The sequence below is a fragment of the Pinus tabuliformis genome, chromosome 6 (assembly GCF_031772625.1).
Source record: "Pinus tabuliformis cultivar Carrire ecotype Pingquan chromosome 6, CPIR1, whole genome shotgun sequence".
Taxonomy (NCBI): domain Eukaryota; kingdom Viridiplantae; phylum Streptophyta; class Pinopsida; order Pinales; family Pinaceae; genus Pinus; species Pinus tabuliformis.
In genome coordinates this window covers 1,603,518,870-1,603,537,267 of record NC_142292.1, presented here as the reverse complement: position 1 = coordinate 1,603,537,267, position 18,398 = coordinate 1,603,518,870, and the positions used below count along the sequence as shown (strand labels likewise).

At 38.2% G+C, this 18,398-nt stretch overlaps 1 protein-coding gene across 2 annotated transcripts in view; it reads right to left on the bottom strand.

Moving 5' to 3' along the window:
• The window catches only part of LOC149265002 (U1 small nuclear ribonucleoprotein 70 kDa-like), a 37,800-nt gene extending 19,823 nt beyond the window's left edge, over positions 1-17,977 (bottom strand). Inside the window, exon 1 of one of the 2 annotated variants that reach the window (XM_089429069.1) lies at positions 17,587-17,977. In XM_089429069.1, the coding sequence (XP_089285195.1) occupies positions 17,587-17,685 (99 nt within the window). In that variant the 5' untranslated portion in view covers positions 17,686-17,977. The remainder of the gene's footprint in view (positions 1-17,586) is intronic. The other variant, XM_089429065.1, reaches the window with a different exon arrangement.
• Positions 17,978-18,398: the final 421 nt, after the last annotated feature.

Sequence of the window (18,398 nt, the reverse complement as noted above, 5' to 3'; positions counted from 1 at the left end):
GTCCTTGAAGAGGTATGGATGGGTCATCCCAACGATTATTTAAACTTAATAAAAAGAAAATGGGTTGTGAAGCATGTGCTCTTACTTCTAAGAATTAGTGTTCTAAATTAGACCCTGGATCAAAGAAATATATCTTTGTTGGTTGTGATGATGTTGCTAAGGGATATAGATTGTGGGATGCTACTTCCTACAAAATCATCATCAACAGAGATATGATATTTGATGAATCTCCTCCTATTAAATCAAACAGTGTAGAAGATGTTTTGAAACAAGAACAAGTACCTCAAAATCAACAAATTCAATTTGAGACAAAACCATCACAGACAAAAGGAGGCATGAAGAAGCTTCTTATGATAAAGAAGTTGTAGAAGCTAAAGACATTTAGGAAAATGTGGAAATTCCAAAAACTACACCAAGAAGACTTACATGAAAGAGAAATCCTCCTAAAAGGTCTATCGAATTTATTTCATCAATTGCTTTGGTAATTGATGATGAGGAACCTTTCTTATTATCAAGAAGTAGTAGATGATACAATACTGCCAAATGGAAAGTGGTGATGAAGGAAGAAATGGATGCCTTATTTTAAAAAAAAAACATGGCACTAGGTATAACTTCCTAAAGATGAAAAAGTTGTTGGATGTAAGTGGATCTACAAATTGAAGAAAGGCGTTGATGATAATGTTGAAAGGTATAAAGAAAAATTGGTTGCAAAAGGTTACTCTCAAATGGAAGGTATAGATTTCCATGAAATAATTTCAAAAGTTGTTAAACTTGTATCTATTTGTATTGCGATTGCACTAGAGTAATTAGATGTTAAAACGACATTCTTGCATGGAGATTTGGATGAGGAGATTTGCATGGAACAGCCAAAAGGTTTTGTGTAAGATCACAACAGAAGGTTAATTTGAAAGCTCAAGCAATCATTATATAGCCTAAAGCAATCATCTAGACGATGGTATAAGAAATTTGATTCCTTCATGATGAGCCAGAGTTATACTAGAAACGAGTATGACCATTGTATCTACTTCAAAAGTTTGAATCATATATTTATTATCTTAGTGTTATATGTTGATGGTATGCTTGTTGCAAGCAAAAGCATGGAAAAAAGAGATCAACAAGTTGAAGACTCAAATGGCTAGAACCTATACGAAGGATCTAGGAGCAGCAAAACAAATCATGGGCATTAAAATACACAGGGACAGAAAAGATGGTAAGCTCGGGTTTTCACAACACAAGCATGTTGAGAAAATACTTGTGAAAATCAAGATGAATAATGTGAAACCTGTAAATAATCGTTTCACTAAGCATTTTGATATAAAGTACCGTTTTGTAAGACAAGTTATTGATGGAGGTGGAGTAGATCTCGAAAAGGCCCATACTCAAGAAAGCTATGCAGACATGTTTACAAAACCAGTGTTGTTAGAGAAGATACAATAGTGTTTGGATTCTCTTGGCTTACAAAAGAGGTGTGAAAGGACTTTGGCAAGGTATCAAGAAACTTGTTGTCAAGGTGGAGATTGTTAAAGATGATAACAATTAAAAGAAAATGTAAGCACCAAATTCACCTAAGTACACCTAAGTAAATTTTTGTTACAGTTGCTCTAACAATGTTGGTTTGCAAAACCAAAATGATCGTTATCATAACTAAGGTAACGATGCCTACTTCATTTATGAAGCCCATATTGATATAAAGTACCATTTTGTAAGACAAGTTATTGATGAAGGTGAAGTAGATCTCAAAAAGATCCACATTGAAGAAAGTTATGCAAACATGTTTATAAAACCAATGTTGTTAGAGAAGTTATAGTAGTGTTTGGATTCTCTTGGCTTACAAAAGAGGTGTGAAAGGACTTTGGCAAGGTATCAGGAAGCTTGTGGAGATTGTTAGAGTATGATAACAATTAAAGAAAATGTAGACACCAAATTTACCTGAGTGAATTTTGTTATGGTTGCCCTAACAGTGTTGGCTTACAAAACCAAAATGATAATTATCATAACATATGTAACAATGCCTACCTCATTTATGAAGCCCAAGAGATTGAAGAGGTGGTAAGCCTAATTGTAATTTTTATCTTGATAATAAAATCCTTGCCTTGCTCGTAGATGTTTTCTTAACAAATTGTTAGGGTTTTACTAGGTAAAATCTTGTGTGTATATCTATTTCTAGCATTATTTCCCTATTCTTAAATATTTTTACAGACTCTTAATGCCAACACCGAAAGGGTCCCAATAAACAGAAATGGGAATATTGCGGCAATCTATATGTAGACATAGTGATAGACACAAATAATCAAGCAATGGCAACAGCCTCAATGGGAGATATTAAAACCTATCAAAAACTAGGTCTACGGAGAATGGAAATTGAGGGAGACTCCCAATTCATGGCTCATAATCAAGCGTAGGGGTTAATATTCGCAGTTGGGTTAATTTTCCATGCTACTTCTAAATCCAACCTAGATTTGTCTTAACTCCCAATCTATTAAGCATCAAGAGGGATCAAATCTCTCGAGTTGCAAACCTCTCTTTCTATTGCAAAACTTGAGGAAAGGTTTGCACCTTGAGAGATTTAATCCCTCTCGACGCTTGATAGATCCTAAGTGAAGATGGATCTGTTGGTTTATATATCTATATATATATATATATATATATATATAGTTAATTAAAATTTCTCACTCACATTTTTAATCTTAACACTTCACCTTTTGATATCTCACAAACAACTACTAGTTTGATTCACCAATTCATATCATAGATATCACATCTCCGAGAGTGATAAGGGGCGATGGAAATTTGTTGTTATACTTACAAACTTTTGATAAAACCACAAGAAACAATCATTACTTTGAAAATAAAGTGAGTGTTATTGTGAAAGGTATAGACATGTTGCCAAATAAGACCACCAATTAAACACATGTCATTACATTACAAGTTTAAGTTTTTCAATCTGATGAAAAGTTTCAAATTTTAAAGCTTGTAATTTTGATATAACTAACTTATGAAACTTATATTTTTTCAAATTGTTTCCTTTTATGTAGTTTGAATGATATGACTATTGTATTTTATAAATTCAAACTAAGGTGTCCAGCCAAACATTAGATTCGAACAGGGCTTTGATCAAAACCAAAAGTTAGAAAAGGCTTTCAACCAAATATTCAAATATAATTTAATACAACATAGAACATTCGAATACATACCTGAACTACGTAAGTTTAAGAAGCAGTGACATTATCCCCTCGATGATCTTCAAGCATTCCTTCTCATTCTGAAGGATTGACTCCACAACTTGACGATTAGCAAAATGATGGTGTATATCTTCGGCCTTTGCCTTCACGTCATGTATAACCCTTAAATTCTTTAAAGGTGCACCCTTCTTAGCAAAAAACCTTCAGAAAGCCAACAGAATTTCAATAGTCGCAAAAGCCTAATCCCTTAAGGGAGCCACAACCTTCTTGCTCTCTGAAGACAATATGGGAGTCTATGAATCAATTGATATCAAAACAACCTTCTTGGGATTCAGCTTCAAATGACTTCTCGTTGGTCACCGAACTCGAACTTGGCGAGGGATGATTGACAAGACCATGGACTGGAACCTTCAACATCCTAGGCTTAACTCTAGGAGCGCCCCAGTAATCATACTCGGGTTCTGTTGGAGTCAAATTGAGTGTGGCTTAGGGATGAGAACTATGAGGATTGCATTGTGGCCTTCTATGCCAAAACCATGGGTTGTCAAAACTCGAAGTTTGAAAACCACTGGTAATTTGACCTTGTCCAAATGTTTGACATAACACAACATTACAACATCTCTTCCATATTGGGTTCGAGAGAGCCTCTCGGCGCAAAGAAAATTCAATAATTTATATTTTTTTTCAAAAATGATTCACCCAAATTTTATAAGATAAAATTATTTTACCTTAAAAATAGCCAGCATTTTTGTAGAGATTATATAAGATCACTAGAAATTTAAATATTTTTACAATTCCAAACATTTTACAAATTGCATATTAGGGACTAGTAAGATACACCAAGGTTTCTAGACTTTGAGATAATTTCCATCCTTAAAATTTTCCCTACGTGTGCACAACTCAACCTCGTATGTCTAGGATGGATGCTTGAATTCCAAGGAAAATGGACAAGGGTGGCCTCTTCAAGAAAATCGAAATCATTCCATGATGTCAGGGCAACACCAACAATGTAGCAAATTGGATAGCCAACCCAACATATTAAATGGTAAACAAGGTAATCTCAATTCTCAAGATCATAGATTCATACATTGATTAAGGGTTAAAAGGATCAAGTGAATGAGAAAGCAAGTTACACAAGGCAATTGAATGGCCCTAGGAAAAGAGCATTTGTTGGTCACCTTCCAAGGGATATTCAAATTGTCGCCAAGAATTTGAAGCTCTCGGGCTTTGTTGGGGAGAACAGCCATGAAAATTTAAATTTTCTATTAATATCAAATGTTGCAAAATTCCAATCATCTAGGATATATTCGGTTGGAGGGCGCCTCTCGGTGCAAAGAAGATTCAATAATTTCTATTTTTTTCAAAAATAATTCACCCAATTTTATAAGATAAAATTATTATACCTTAAAAATATCCAGAATTTTGTATAGGTTATATAAGATCACTAGAAATTTAAATATTTTTACAATTCCAATCTTTTATAGATTGCATATTAGGGACTTGTAAGATACACCAAGGTTTCTAGACTTTGAGATAATTTCCATCCTTATAATTTCCCCTGCATTTGCACAACTCAACCTCATATGTCTAGGATGGATGCTTGAATTCCAAGGAAAATGGACAAGGGTGGCCTCTTCAAGAAGATCAAAGTCATTCCATGATGTCAGGACAACACCAACAACGTAGCAAACTAGATAGCCAACCCAACTTATTAAATGGTAAACAAGGTAATCCCAATTCTCAAGATCATAGATTCATACATTGATTAAGAGTTAAAGGATCAAGTGAATGAGAAAGCAAGTTACACAACGCAATTGATCGGCACTAGGAAAAGAGCATTTGTTGGTCACCTTCCAAGGGATATTCAAATTGTTGTCACGAATTTGAAGCTCTTAGGCTTTGCTGGGGAGAACGACCATGAAAAATTATATTTTCTATTAATAGCAATTGTTGCAAAATTCCAATAATCTAGGACATATTAATGAGCTCCACCCCTTCTGCCAACTTTCTATAACTATTGCCAAATTTGCAACAAGTTGTATTTAGGGTTAGTGGAAATTCGCCATTCTACTACTCCTCTCTCCCAAATCATGCAACTCTCCATCTAGTATTATTCATGAAAAAGGGGGATTAGCAAGACAATTTGAAGAATAAGGGATGCACTACAAAGCATTTAGTGACAAAAATCTACTTGGAAGAATCATACCCAGCATTGCAAAATTAAAACAGCTTAGTCTTGAGTCTTGACATCTGTCATCACCTACTCCTCCTTCCTCCAGAGAGGGACAATTCCTAGTACGAGAGCAGTCCAATTGGATGGGATAAGAAGTTAGTGAAAGAGGCTATAGAATCACCCACATGAAGAGGACCCAATATACTTTGATGGACAACCCAATGTCTTTCTGACTACGCCAATCTTTAAGCAAGAAATTAATCAGGCCTAAGACAAAAAAACACTTAAGATGGATGAAGATAAACCAACTGACAAATCTAAACTGAGGAAGATTAAGGAAAAGTGATAAACAGAGCTTCAAGATATGATGAATTTTGACGAAGCCCAACAAGCCGCGTACTTAGTAACCAAAATGTTACTTCCCAAATATTTTCTTTTGTTTGTACAAAGTATTCTTTTTGGCTACACGACCTCTCAAATTCAAAAAGCTTTCCATGTTTCCTTTCACCCTAAACCTAAACCCAATCCCTCTCGAGTCTCACCCGTCCATGCACGTGAGTCAAGTCTATCTCCTTTACATAAAAGGAACCACTGATATCATCGCAAGATTCTTTCCAAAAAGAACATTAGGACTATTTTCAAACCCCATAGAACCCTCAGTCAATTATTTTGGTCTGCCAAAGATAAGTCAGGACTCGGACCCCATGCAAGGATCAAGTGTTATACCAAATTCCTTGTTCTTGTGGTAAGTCTTACATCGGCCAAACAGATCGCTCGGTCATAGCCCACCTTAAGGAACACATTGTCGATAACAACCATCATAGAGTGGCTAAATCCGCTATAGTTGAGCACTTCTTTAACACCAAACACCTTATTTGCTTTGACCAAGCTCAAACCCTAACCTATATCCCTTTTCATAATTCTTGCGTCATCAGGGAAGGCTTAGAAATTGAAAAGCACTCTAATAATTTCAATAGGGAGGATGGCTATAATCTTAGCCACTCCTGGAAGCCTCTTATCCACCATCATCTTACTCGATGTACCAACTTGCCCAGACGCAAACTTTGGTCGGCTTTCTTACGGATATTCTTCATAATCAAAGACATATTCTTCAGAGGGTTCAACGGCAACCTCAAAATCGCTTAGATGGTTTTGAGACCCACATGTCTCATGTGGAATTACACATTCATGAAGCTTTCCACCACCCAAATGACAACGAAAGAGCTCTAGAGACAAATGCCCCCAACCTAGTTCAGTTGTAAGAATGAATATTGGTTTTATGTATTTTTTGGATAGATTTTGTGCACGGTGGGTTGTCGATAGATTGAGCCCTTGCTTTACTCAGTTGCTCACTATGTTGTTTTGCTTATACTTAAAGGCCAACAAATCTGGTCAAAGGGAGGCCATTTTTTATTTTCAGAAAAGGCTTCCCACGATGTATCTTTTTCATGATTTAATAGAAAAATGTCGTGTATATATATATATAAACCTTATCCTTTGACTAATTCTATCCCTAATTATTAAATTATAATAAATAAGCTTCTATTTATATTTATATAGATTGAATATCAATATCCAATTCAATTTTAATGTTTGACCTTACATTTTTAAAGTTCGTCCTTTACATCTTTAACCTCATTAAATCTTTATTTTACCATTAAAGTCAAATATTTTTATCCATCATTTGTTATTTACAATTTTATTTATTATTTTGAATCTTTATGACCATTTCTTCTATCCCTTAAACGTTCATAATTTATTTTACTTTATTATTATGATTATTTTGTTCATCTTTGTGACCGTTTCTCCTCTTTGTTCTCTTGTTACTTATAGTGTCGATCAACTCTCACGCTTACCATCTATGAGCTTTCAGGTCCCTGATGATGGGTGGAGTGTCCACCCAAAATGTTAAATACAGAAATCCACTACACAGTTCACATACAAAAGATTCAAACAATATGAATAACCGTGGAAATCTCCACTCTCAAAAAAAAAAATTGCTAGCAATCAAATTTTTTGGATCAAGGTAGTTATTTGAATGCGAGAATTACAATAAATCTATTTTTTGAAGATTCTCTAGTGGTCCAAAACCTCCTAGAATTCAATTTTTGGTCAAGGAAATTGAATTCTTTTGGAGGTCTGTGCACCAATTAACAAGGGATCAAATTAATTTGGCAAGGATCAAGCCATAGATAAAGGAAACTAGCCATTATTTCCACTTGGAGGGGTTTGATGACCTCATTTTTCTATGCAAGGGAGTTATTTTGCTCCTCATTATATCATGTACTCGTCAAAAGATCATTTGCATCAAGCTTTAAGTCAAGCTTTGCTGGATGTAATTCTCTTTTTTTTGGAATAATAAAACAAGTCTTTGGGGGTTTATTCGTGATGGTGTTCCTCTTTTGCTTATTGTGGTAATGTTTTTTGGATTATGTTCTTAATGCTCTACTGCATAATAATTCAATAAGTTATCATTTCATTAACCTGTGGTTGGATTAACTATTTGCACAAGTATCTTGCATTAGTTATTGGGTTCAGATTAGCTCACTAAATTTGATTAATCTAGCAAGTATCTCTAGATTTGGGGGTTTATTTTGTGATCTAGCCTCTATTGATCTAATAACGTAATCTTAAGTGTATCGAGATCTCATCAATATTCAGATCTTGGGCGTGATGGGAAGTCTTCAGTTGGACCAGCCAACTCCTAAGACAAGAAGCTCAAGAGCCCATTGTGTTAAGCTTCCAAGACTTATCTAATGATTGTTTTGCAAAGATCTTGGCCAAAACTCACATATAAAATTCTTATTTTACTCATTTATCTCTAAATCAATTGTGCAAACAAAGATAGATCTGATAATTAGAGCTAAAAAATTATTTGTGAATATTGTAGATAATTTGTATATTATTTGTAACCCTTGTATTTATTTCTCCTTGTATGTATATAGCCAATTGGGGTTTTATTTTATTGCTTGGTTTTTCTTGTGGACCTAGAGGGACAACTAGGGTTTATTGTTTTGCAAGTGCCATTACTTTAAGATCAAAGACAAATTTGAATTTTGGAAGGCACTAGCCCTCACCCTAGTTTATACAACTAGGGTTTGGGCGACGTTACACCTTGGAAGGAATTGTCTAGCTTATTTGAGAAGGTCACAGGTGGTTTAGGGCCAAACTAGCCTCTCAAGGGCTTGATCCACCATATTCAAGCCCGTTTTCATTAATGCTCAACCTTTTTCTAGAGGCCACAAGCCCTAAAAGGGCTAATCACATTACAAATTCAGATTTTGAAAAGGGTTTACCAATCAAAAAAATTGCAAATAATTTTTTTAGTTATTTTCATCATTTTCTTGCCAAAACCTAACTTGGTGACTTATTGTAGACTCATAGAGAATTTTCTTGTGGTTCAAAGTCTAATTACTAGCCTCTTTTGAGTACTTGCAAGGGTTATTGAGCCATTTTGGCTTAGCCGCAAGGCCTAGAGGCCCTTCTAGCCTTGGTCGCAAACAATTAGAGGTTTGTTCCATATCTTTTGTCATACCTAGGGCTAGCATTTGTAATTGTAGGGATTACATTACTCTTTGGAAGGATTACATCGCTTGTTTTAAGGCAAAACATTGTTATTTGGACTTTGCACTTTGGTATATCAATCACGAAGTGAGGCCGCAAGGCTTTGAGGCCTTGATCTTCCCCAACCGTGACCTATTGCAGACTGTCTAAATACATCAGATCTGACGTATTGCATACAAAGGCTAATGACATTGAAAACTAATAATAATAAGCCCCAAAACAATTAAAATTTGTCACACATTAATCACAAGGAGTTTAATAAGTATTATGGCTCTTATTCTTGCATAATTGTGGTCTCTTTAGTGACTAATCTTGTTGACAATGGACTGATGTATATGGACAGTAAGGTCCAGTGCTCTTTATTTCTAAAGTTCATCATTGATTTAACTTGTGCAATCTTGTGGCATTTGGATAGCTAAAGGCATAGTAGATTGGTAATCGCTTTTGGTTTTTCTTTTGTGATCTCATCACAGTATCAGGGATAGCCTCTTGACTCTTAGTGACCTACTAACCTTTTCATTTTTTGTAGTTCTCTTGTCATCGCATGGTTAGAAAATGCATTTAGTTCTTGTTGCATTTCCTCATTCAAAATCATTGTTAGCAATCTCATCTCATTATGCTTATATCATTATTTTTTGCTTCACTTGTTCTAATTGCTACATTACATAATTGAAAGAGAATCCTAATAAGCACATCTAATTGATATTATTGCCATTATTGTTTCATTGAGTCATTAATTGCTATTGGCATCTTGTGATCCTGTGTTGAAAAGTGATAATTGGCAATCTTAGTTACAAGTGAACTGATATTGAAGCAATCTAATTTTGTTAACATTTGCATCCTCATTCTAGTCTAGCTTTGCATCTCCTAAAATTTACCTCTGGGCATAAGCTTGGTTGATAGAAAGTTAGGGCCACCTTCTTCATCCAATTTGGGAAGCTTGACCCTTGCCCAACGGTTAAAACATGTGACCTTGCAATTCTCTTGTGAGCAATCCCTTGTAGGTAAAACAGTGCGAAACACGCATGTAAAAGAATATCGAATGAATTGATTAACCTGGAGCAAACAGCTCAGTGATAATACAAAGATATTTACAATAATAGAAACATCGGGTTTCTATGTAGAATATAGAACAAACAGTTTCATCTAAGAAACTGCTAAAAAGAATAAAAATAGCAACAGCTAAAAGACTGAGCATTACTAAATAGAGATATACTCTAATACCCTCCCTTAATGCTCAATCTATTTACAACACCAATAGACCCACGGAATTTTACAAATTTATCAGGACCAAGAGGCTTGGTGAAAATGTCAGCGGGCTGCTCTGTTGTGGGAACATAGTGCAACTGAACTGAGCCGTCTTCAACCAGCTGTCGAATGTAGTGGCAGTGAGTTTCCACATGTTTTGTTCGTTCATGAAAGACTGGATTCTTGGCAAGTTTGAGCACTCCCTGATTATCACAAAACAAAGAAGTAGGCCCTGTCTGGAAAACGTGCATATCTGCAAGCATACGACGAAGCCAAACTGCCTCACAGGCTGCCTTAACTGCTCCTCGATACTCTGCTTCTGTTGAAGAGAGAGCCACTGCCTGTTGCTTCTTACTAGTCCAAGTAACAGCACCAGATCCTAGACTAAACACATACCCAGCAGTAGATTTACGGTCATCAACCGAACCGGCCCAGTCAGAGTCAGTGTAGCCACTGAGAATGGGATTGGAGCTGCGAGTATATAAGAGGCCATAATCAGAAGTACCACGCACATATCGTAGCACCCGCTTTGCTACTATCCAATGATCAGCGTTAGGAGCTGACATAAAGCGAGAAATGTAGCTTACTGCAAAACTGATGTCAGGTCTGGTAGCAGTAAGATAGATGAGACTGCCCACTAATTGCCTGAATAAAGTTTCATCTACAAGGGGAGAGGGTGACTGTGCTGAAAGTTTGAGCCCTGGTTCCATAGGAGTCGTGGCCGGTTTGCAATCCTGCATTCTGAACCTTTCCACAAGATTTTTGGCATACTTGGACTGAGAGAGAAAGATCTGATTTTCAGTCTGCCACACTTCAACCCCCAGACAGTAATGAAGAAGTCCCAAGTCTGTCATCTCAAAAGTTCTGCATAGATCTTGTTTGATCCCATGGATCAAATGTGCAGAGCTGCCAGTAATGATAAGATCATCCACATAGACAACTACAAACAAGATATCATCACCAGTATGCTTGATATACAGGTTTGCATCAGATGGACTCCGCTGAAAACCCTGATCTGTCAGGTACTGATCAATTTTCATGTACCAAGCCCGAGGAGCTTGTTTCAATCCATAGATTGCTTTAACTAACCGACACACTTTCTGTTCTTGACCAGCAACCTTGAATCCTGGAGGCTGCGTCATGTAGACTTCTTCTTGGAGATCACCATTTAGGAAAGCACTCTTTACATCCATCTGATGAACTTTCCAATTGAACTGAGCTGCTAGGGCAAGCACAAGCCTTATGGTACTCATCTTGGCTGTAGGAGCAAAAGTCTCCTCATAGTCAATGCCTTCCTTCTGTGAGAACCCTCGAGCCACAAGACGAGCTTTATACTTGTCTATGGTTCCATCAGCTTTGTATTTTACTTTATACACCCATTTGCAGCCTATGGGTTTTTTCTCTGCAGGAAGATCAGAAAGTGTCCATGTATGATTCTTCTGAAGACTTTGGAATTCGGCTTCCATAGCCTGTTCCCACTCAGATGTACCCTTAGCCTCTGAATAGGTTTGAGGCTCAAAAATATTGTGTATGTTAGCCATAAGAGCAAAATTGACTGTAGACTGTTGTCTGTTCTTATGTCTAGAAGTTCTACCTTCAAGGAGCTCATCATCCCGGAGATCACCAATGGTTTTAGCCCACCATTTTGGCCGAAGAGTAGAGGAACCAATATCAGGAGGAGGTGGAGAAGACTCAAGAGCAATAGGGGCCGCAAGAGGAGGGTTATTTTCTGGAGGAAGCTCAGATAGAGTATTATCAAATACTGATGCTACATCATCCCTCCCATCAGGTGGACCGACCGGAAGAAGAACACTGTGAGGCTGATCCTCAGAACACTGCTGAAAGAATCCTCTGTCCTCATCAAAGACTACATCCCGACTGAAGCTAAGACGACCAGTGGCTATATCTATCAGCCTATAGGCCTTGTGATGATCACTGTACCCTGTCATCATGAGTTTCTGGCTTTTGGAATCCAACTTAGAGCGCTTAGCAGCTGGAATCCAAACATATGCAACTGATCCAAATACTTTGAGATGACTGATCTTAGGCTTACGGCCAGACCAAACCTCTTCAGGAGTCTTCCCTGTAACAGCGTGAGTGGGTGATCGGTTAAGAAGGTAAACAGCAGTAAATACTGCTTCAGCCCAGAATCTGTTTGGAACACTCCTGTGTTGTAACATGGAACGAGCCATTTCAACAACCGTGCGGTTGCGGCGCTCGACAACACTGTTCTGCTGAGGAGTGTAGGGTGCGGTTAACTGATGTTTGATGCCATGAATATCACAGAAATTGGCAAAAGCTGAAGAACAAAATTCCCCCCCATTGTCGGTCCTAAGAGTCATGATGTTACAGCCAGACTCTTTTTCAACTAAGGTTTTAAACTTCTGAAAGGTACTAAGTGCATCAGATTTATTTTTTAGAAAATACACCCACATCTTTCTACTGAAGTCATCTACAATAAGTAAAAAATATTTGCAAGCAGTGATAGAAGCTGTATTCATAGGACCACAAATATCAGCATGAAGTAACTGGAGTACCTTAGATGCGCGCCAAGATTCTCCATTCTTGAATGAAGACCGATGTTGCTTTCCCTCTTGACAGGCGCCGCATACCCCCAACTGCTGAGTCTGAATATCAGGTAATCCTGACACAAGTCCCTCCCGGGAGAGCTGAGAGAGATACTGCATATTGAGATGCCCATATCGTTGACGCCAAAGAGTACTGATGGGAGAGACACGTGCTGCTAGAGCCACTTCTGGAGAGTCACCGGTGTCAAGTAGCCTATATAGACCATGGTCCTCTAGGCCAACAGCAACTGTTAGACTAGTCTCCCTGTCAATAATAGAGCACTTGTGTGCACTGAACACAACATCAAGCTGAGGAGAATTCCTCATAATCTGGCTGACAGACAACAGATTAATTTCCATACCAGGAACATAGTATACATTCAGAAATATGAGTGTGCGCCCACCAGACTGAATTTGAACTGTACCTCTGCCAGCTACTGTGTACTTTTCACCTCCGCCAAATACCACTGAATCGCTGAAAAGTGAGAAGTCAATAAACCAGTCACGCCTGTGAGAGAAATGGCGTGATGCACCAGAATCAATGTACCATGCAGAAGAAGGAACATGATCTGAAGACCTTTTAGCCATAAAGGCGTAAAAGGCTTGATTTCCTTCTAACATCAGATTGGTGAGCGTGGCCATTTTCCCAAAGACAATACAGAAGTCCAGCAAAAAAAATATATCTCCACAGTCTAAAAAAATAGCAATAGAGCAGATTCCACTGCTGTAGCTGTACCCTTCTTTCACAAGTCTTACACTGCTGTTTGAAGTGATTTTATTGACTATACAGCTGCCGGTTTAACACAGGCTGCAGAACAAATTCTCCACAGGCAGCCTTGAGCAAACAAATGCTAAACTTCAGAGATCAAGTAACAAGAAATAAGGGCCGAGAGTCTTCGATTTTTCCTCTGGCCACCGACAGTTTCTCCTCTGGCCACCAACGATTTGTCCTCTGCAACGGTCTCCGATATCACCTCTGCACCGAACCTCCAATTTTTGTTCGGCTATCGGATCTTTTCGAGACAGGTTCGTGCAGCTCTTCTTCAAGCGGTAGTTTAAAAAAAAAATGCGGCTGCAACTATCTTTCGACAGCAGTGAAACCCTTTGCGACAGTTCAAAGGAAAAATGCGGCTATCTTTCGGCGACAATGAAACCCTTTGCGGCAGTTCAAAGGGAAAATGTGGCTATCTTACGGCCATTTGCGGCAATTCAACAGAAAAACGGCGGAGTCTTCTTCAGACATACACGGGCTCTGGTCAACATACACGGGCTCACCAAAAAATTGTTTTTGTAATCTGCTTGGCTTCCAAGTGAGCGGATTGATACAGCGGAAATTTCTGTTGGACGTCGTCAAGGCTTCACGTCTAGGTGCCACAGCAGAAATTCTGAGTTTGACCACGAAATGAACAGAGCGGATAAAACGAACGGGTTTCGGGCAGAAGATACACAGTGTGTATGTTGCAGATCGCGTGCCCGTTCGACGCTTTCCCTGCAAATGATTTGCTTCCGCTTCTCTCGATACGTCTCCCTCTCACGCTGGAACTGCCGATACCCAATCTCCCGGCAGCGACACTGGCGGTCAACGCGTTGCTGATGGAAGCCGAGAGAGATGACGGTGAACTTAAAAAAATCAAATAACCTCTAATTGATTGGCAGCGCGAGGAAGCATGAAGCGAACCTCTGTCAGCCTGGAGATAATAGTCGACTGCCCGACGGTTCGTATACGATACACCTGAAAAATTCGCTGAGGTTGCAGTCACGTCAGACCCTGTAGCGGTTGAACTATCTCATTCAGTTGACAGCACCCACGCAGAGATTCGAACCCGTAACCGGACAGAGAAAAAAAATATAAAAATAGCTTTCAGATCTCAGACCAGATTGTAAATGGAGACGCTAACCCTTGGAAAAAAAAAAAAAAAAAAAAAAAAAAAATCGAATGTGGCCACGATAACAAAAAATCCAGACCCCTAAAGAGCAATTTCGAAATGAAACAAAATTTTTCAAACAGTGAAAAATTATTTCGAAAGAAACCTGTGCTCTGATACCATAAAACAGTGCAAAACACGCATGTAAAAGAATATCGAATGAATTGATTAACCTGGAGCAAACAGCTCAGTGATAATACAAAGATATTTACAATAATAGAAACATCGGGTTTCTATGTAGAATATAGAACAAACAGTTTCATCTAAGAAACTGCTAAAAAGAATAAAAATAGCAACAGCTAAAAGACTGAGCATTACTAAATAGAGATATACTCTAATAGTAGGAACGGAGGCATCTAGATCATTAGAACTTCAGGGTAGGTATCATTAATGAAGTCTTAACCTCCTTCCCTTGGACTTCTTTCTACAACCTTGTGTGAGACTTGCTTCAAAACAATTGACTATAGTAGACATATAACTAAAAATAACCAAGATCTTGCATCACACCTAATTTAGTTTTGCATTTCATTTGTCTAACTTTTTCTCTCCTTGCACCATTGTTATTATTGTGACTTGAGATATCTATTTGCAAGCTTCTTAATTTTCATTGAGCATTGTTAAGGCATTGTTCTACCATCTTTACATGTCGTATTTGCCTCATTGATCTTAATCGAATCCATTTCATACACCTTGCTCATCAATATTTACACTTGCTCTAATTAATAATTAAGTTACAGTAATAATAATTGCCTTGCCCTTAAATCTCCTAGACTTGTTGTTACAATAAGTTTTCCTTCATTATCCATCCTTTAGGGACTACCCCCTTGACTTAGCGAGTAGAGAGTCTAAACGGTGTGAGTAGGGATCAAAATGACAGCTACTACTCTGAGCATTGCACCTTAGGTGTACAACTTAGGTGAAAAAAATCTAACCCATTTGTGGCGCAGACATGCTTATGGCCTAAGTGTCTCAAATTACTGTTGAAAATTCAATGGCCAACCGCCCCAATGCTTTTCCTTATTGCAATTTTGGGTTTATCTTGGCTTGAAGACTTACTAGGTGATTTGGTTGTGGTGATCAGTACCCTGAAATGATGTGAACATGGTCCTCCTAAGACGAGGTAGTCTTAGAGCGAGCAAAACCAGAGACTTAGAAACGTGGATGGTCTTTTGCGCACTGGTGGGTTGGTTTGGAATTGGCTCCTTACTTCCACATCAGCTGTAGAGACTTCAGAGGTCCAATACAGGTTGCTCCTTGGGCCACATCGAACGTATCTACTAGTATTTATAGTCCCCCCTGTCTTGTCTCTCCTTAATTCTAAAAGTCCAATTGTCGGTTGTTTCACAGTTAGATGTTGTGTTGTTTCAACCTGTGGTCAAGGTGGGTGGTATAAATGTTATATCCTAAAGTTGTGTTGTTATGCACTAGCTCCAAGTTTATTCCTCTTCTTGGTCTCCCTTTGATAATTCTCCTGCCTTTGTATCGCTACATTGGTGTCTTACATGAGCACCCAACCTCAACAACACATGCGCAGCCATCAAGGTGGGCAGGGTGGCCATGGAGATGAGGGTGGTCATTGAGATGAAAGTGACTGAGCTTCTCAAATTCGAACCCGTGCCCAAACACAGGCCCATGAGGCGACAAATATCTACTTTGTTGTTGTTCCACCGGAAATCCAAGAAAAGATTCAACATCTTAAAACCAAACCTTTTGATTAATGCCTTGTTTTTCATATTTTGATATTATTGAAGATGTTTCCCACTAGGTTCCCAACCCTGGCCATACCAAGGGAAGATGGAATCAGTATCTCAAATCAATTACTCTCCACTGGCAACTAAAAACTCTCCTTGGCAAAGTTTTAAAGGAAAAGAATGAGGAACAATACGGCATATTAACTGCCCTGAATGACATCAAGCACACTCAAAGATTCCAACGTCATTGTTTGGAAACCATAGATGCCTCGATAGCTCACCTGGAGAGACACTAATAGTATGAGCCTCAGCCTTCAAACTCCATAAGACTCTAGCGTCAAAACACACTACACCCGTGACCTCCTCAGATACTTGATGCTTTATGTTCTTAGGAAATATTTTATTCTGCAGTTTTCTACTTAATACTCTGACTGGCTTTCAGTAATTTTGTATTGGCATGGCTCTTTCTCAAAAGGGGGTCAATATATCTGGTCTCCCTTGAGGGAGATTGAGACCGCCTTCAATAATCTTGGAAAACCAAAGACAGATGTCAGATGTGCGTATTTTCCAAGACAGATAGCAGATGTATCTTGACGTTTTAAATTTCTGACACAATACAAACTTTAACTTACAAAAAAAAAGTTTGCTTCATTCATCTGCCAGTTGTGTACAGCCCCCTAACAGTAATATTGTTTACCTATATGATCTACTAAAGCATGTCTCCACAGTCTATGGATCAATTCGCTCGTTTGCACATTAATATGAAGCAATAAAATGAGTTATAATAAGCACGTGTATGGTAACCTGCTACAAGTTTAATTTGTAAATATAAATATCAGTGAACTCAGAACTAGAAACTGTTATAAAGAATTAAATATTCATGTGGAGAAAATAAAATGCACCGAACTACAGCTTTCTAATATTTGTACGAATTCACAAACCCTAGAAAACGGATCCGAAATTATTACCTGTTATTTTTCAGCATCAATGTTACAAGCAAGGGATCTACCCAGCAAATCTAGACTAGCTGACGAAACAGGCAAATACTTATGACACAGATAGCCTAAGCGTAGGGTTTTAATCACAAGCTTTTGATAAGTAGTAGATGTAGTGCAGACTTATATTTTTCAGGGTTACAACAAATGAAAACTACACCGTGAGAAACAGCTGCTATGGTTCAAGCGTTAGACAAACAAAACAAAAAGTTAGAGGTTATTTTCAGAGATTTCATCGTACCAGTTTTAACTGCAGAACTGTGGCTCGATTTTGGGCCTTCGTTCGCGCTTGAACCGCCGCATCTTTGTTGCGCATGAAGGCATCACTGTAGTCCCCCATTGCTGCACGGAAAAACCAGATGAAAAAAAACCCTTCGACCTTTTTTGTTTGTCCAAGATGGCTCTCTTTTGGTCCAGAATCGCAGTAAATGGTTATTTTCGGCAAGGAAATGGAGCTACAGGTCGAAAGTCGGAATGGATTTAGCAGAAAAGAAAGCCACTGCCAACTACTTATCAGATCAAATTGATAAGAAATGTTTTGAACGATCTTGTCGAGGGTTTTGAACGACCGAGTGGGCCAAGGAACGGAGCGTTCAAATACATTTAACGGAGGCTTGAAATCCGGAATTAAATAAGTTCCCAGGACTTCGGGGCAATTTGATGTAGGTTTCGCGCTCCCTCTTTTTTTGCACAAAACTGGGTAAAACTGTGTGGGACACGTGTCACCAAAAAAATAAAATCTATTAATTGAACCTCCAAAAAGAGTAGCTCGGAATGTGGAGGGAAACAATCTCTTTGTGCTATATGTCACATTACATCATGAATGAGGAGTTAGGGAGGTGGACGGAAACTATTTCCTGCTATATGTGTAAAGGATACATTATCAATGTCACCTTATGGGGTGTACAATGCCACACTGATGAGGAAAAGTTTTTTAACCTCCATACTGCAAGGATCACTCCAGTGATTGCAATAAAAAAGGTCGTGTCAATGGATGCGATCTCTACTTGAGTTTTGCTTTTCTATATAAAGGACCCAATAATTTGCACCTCG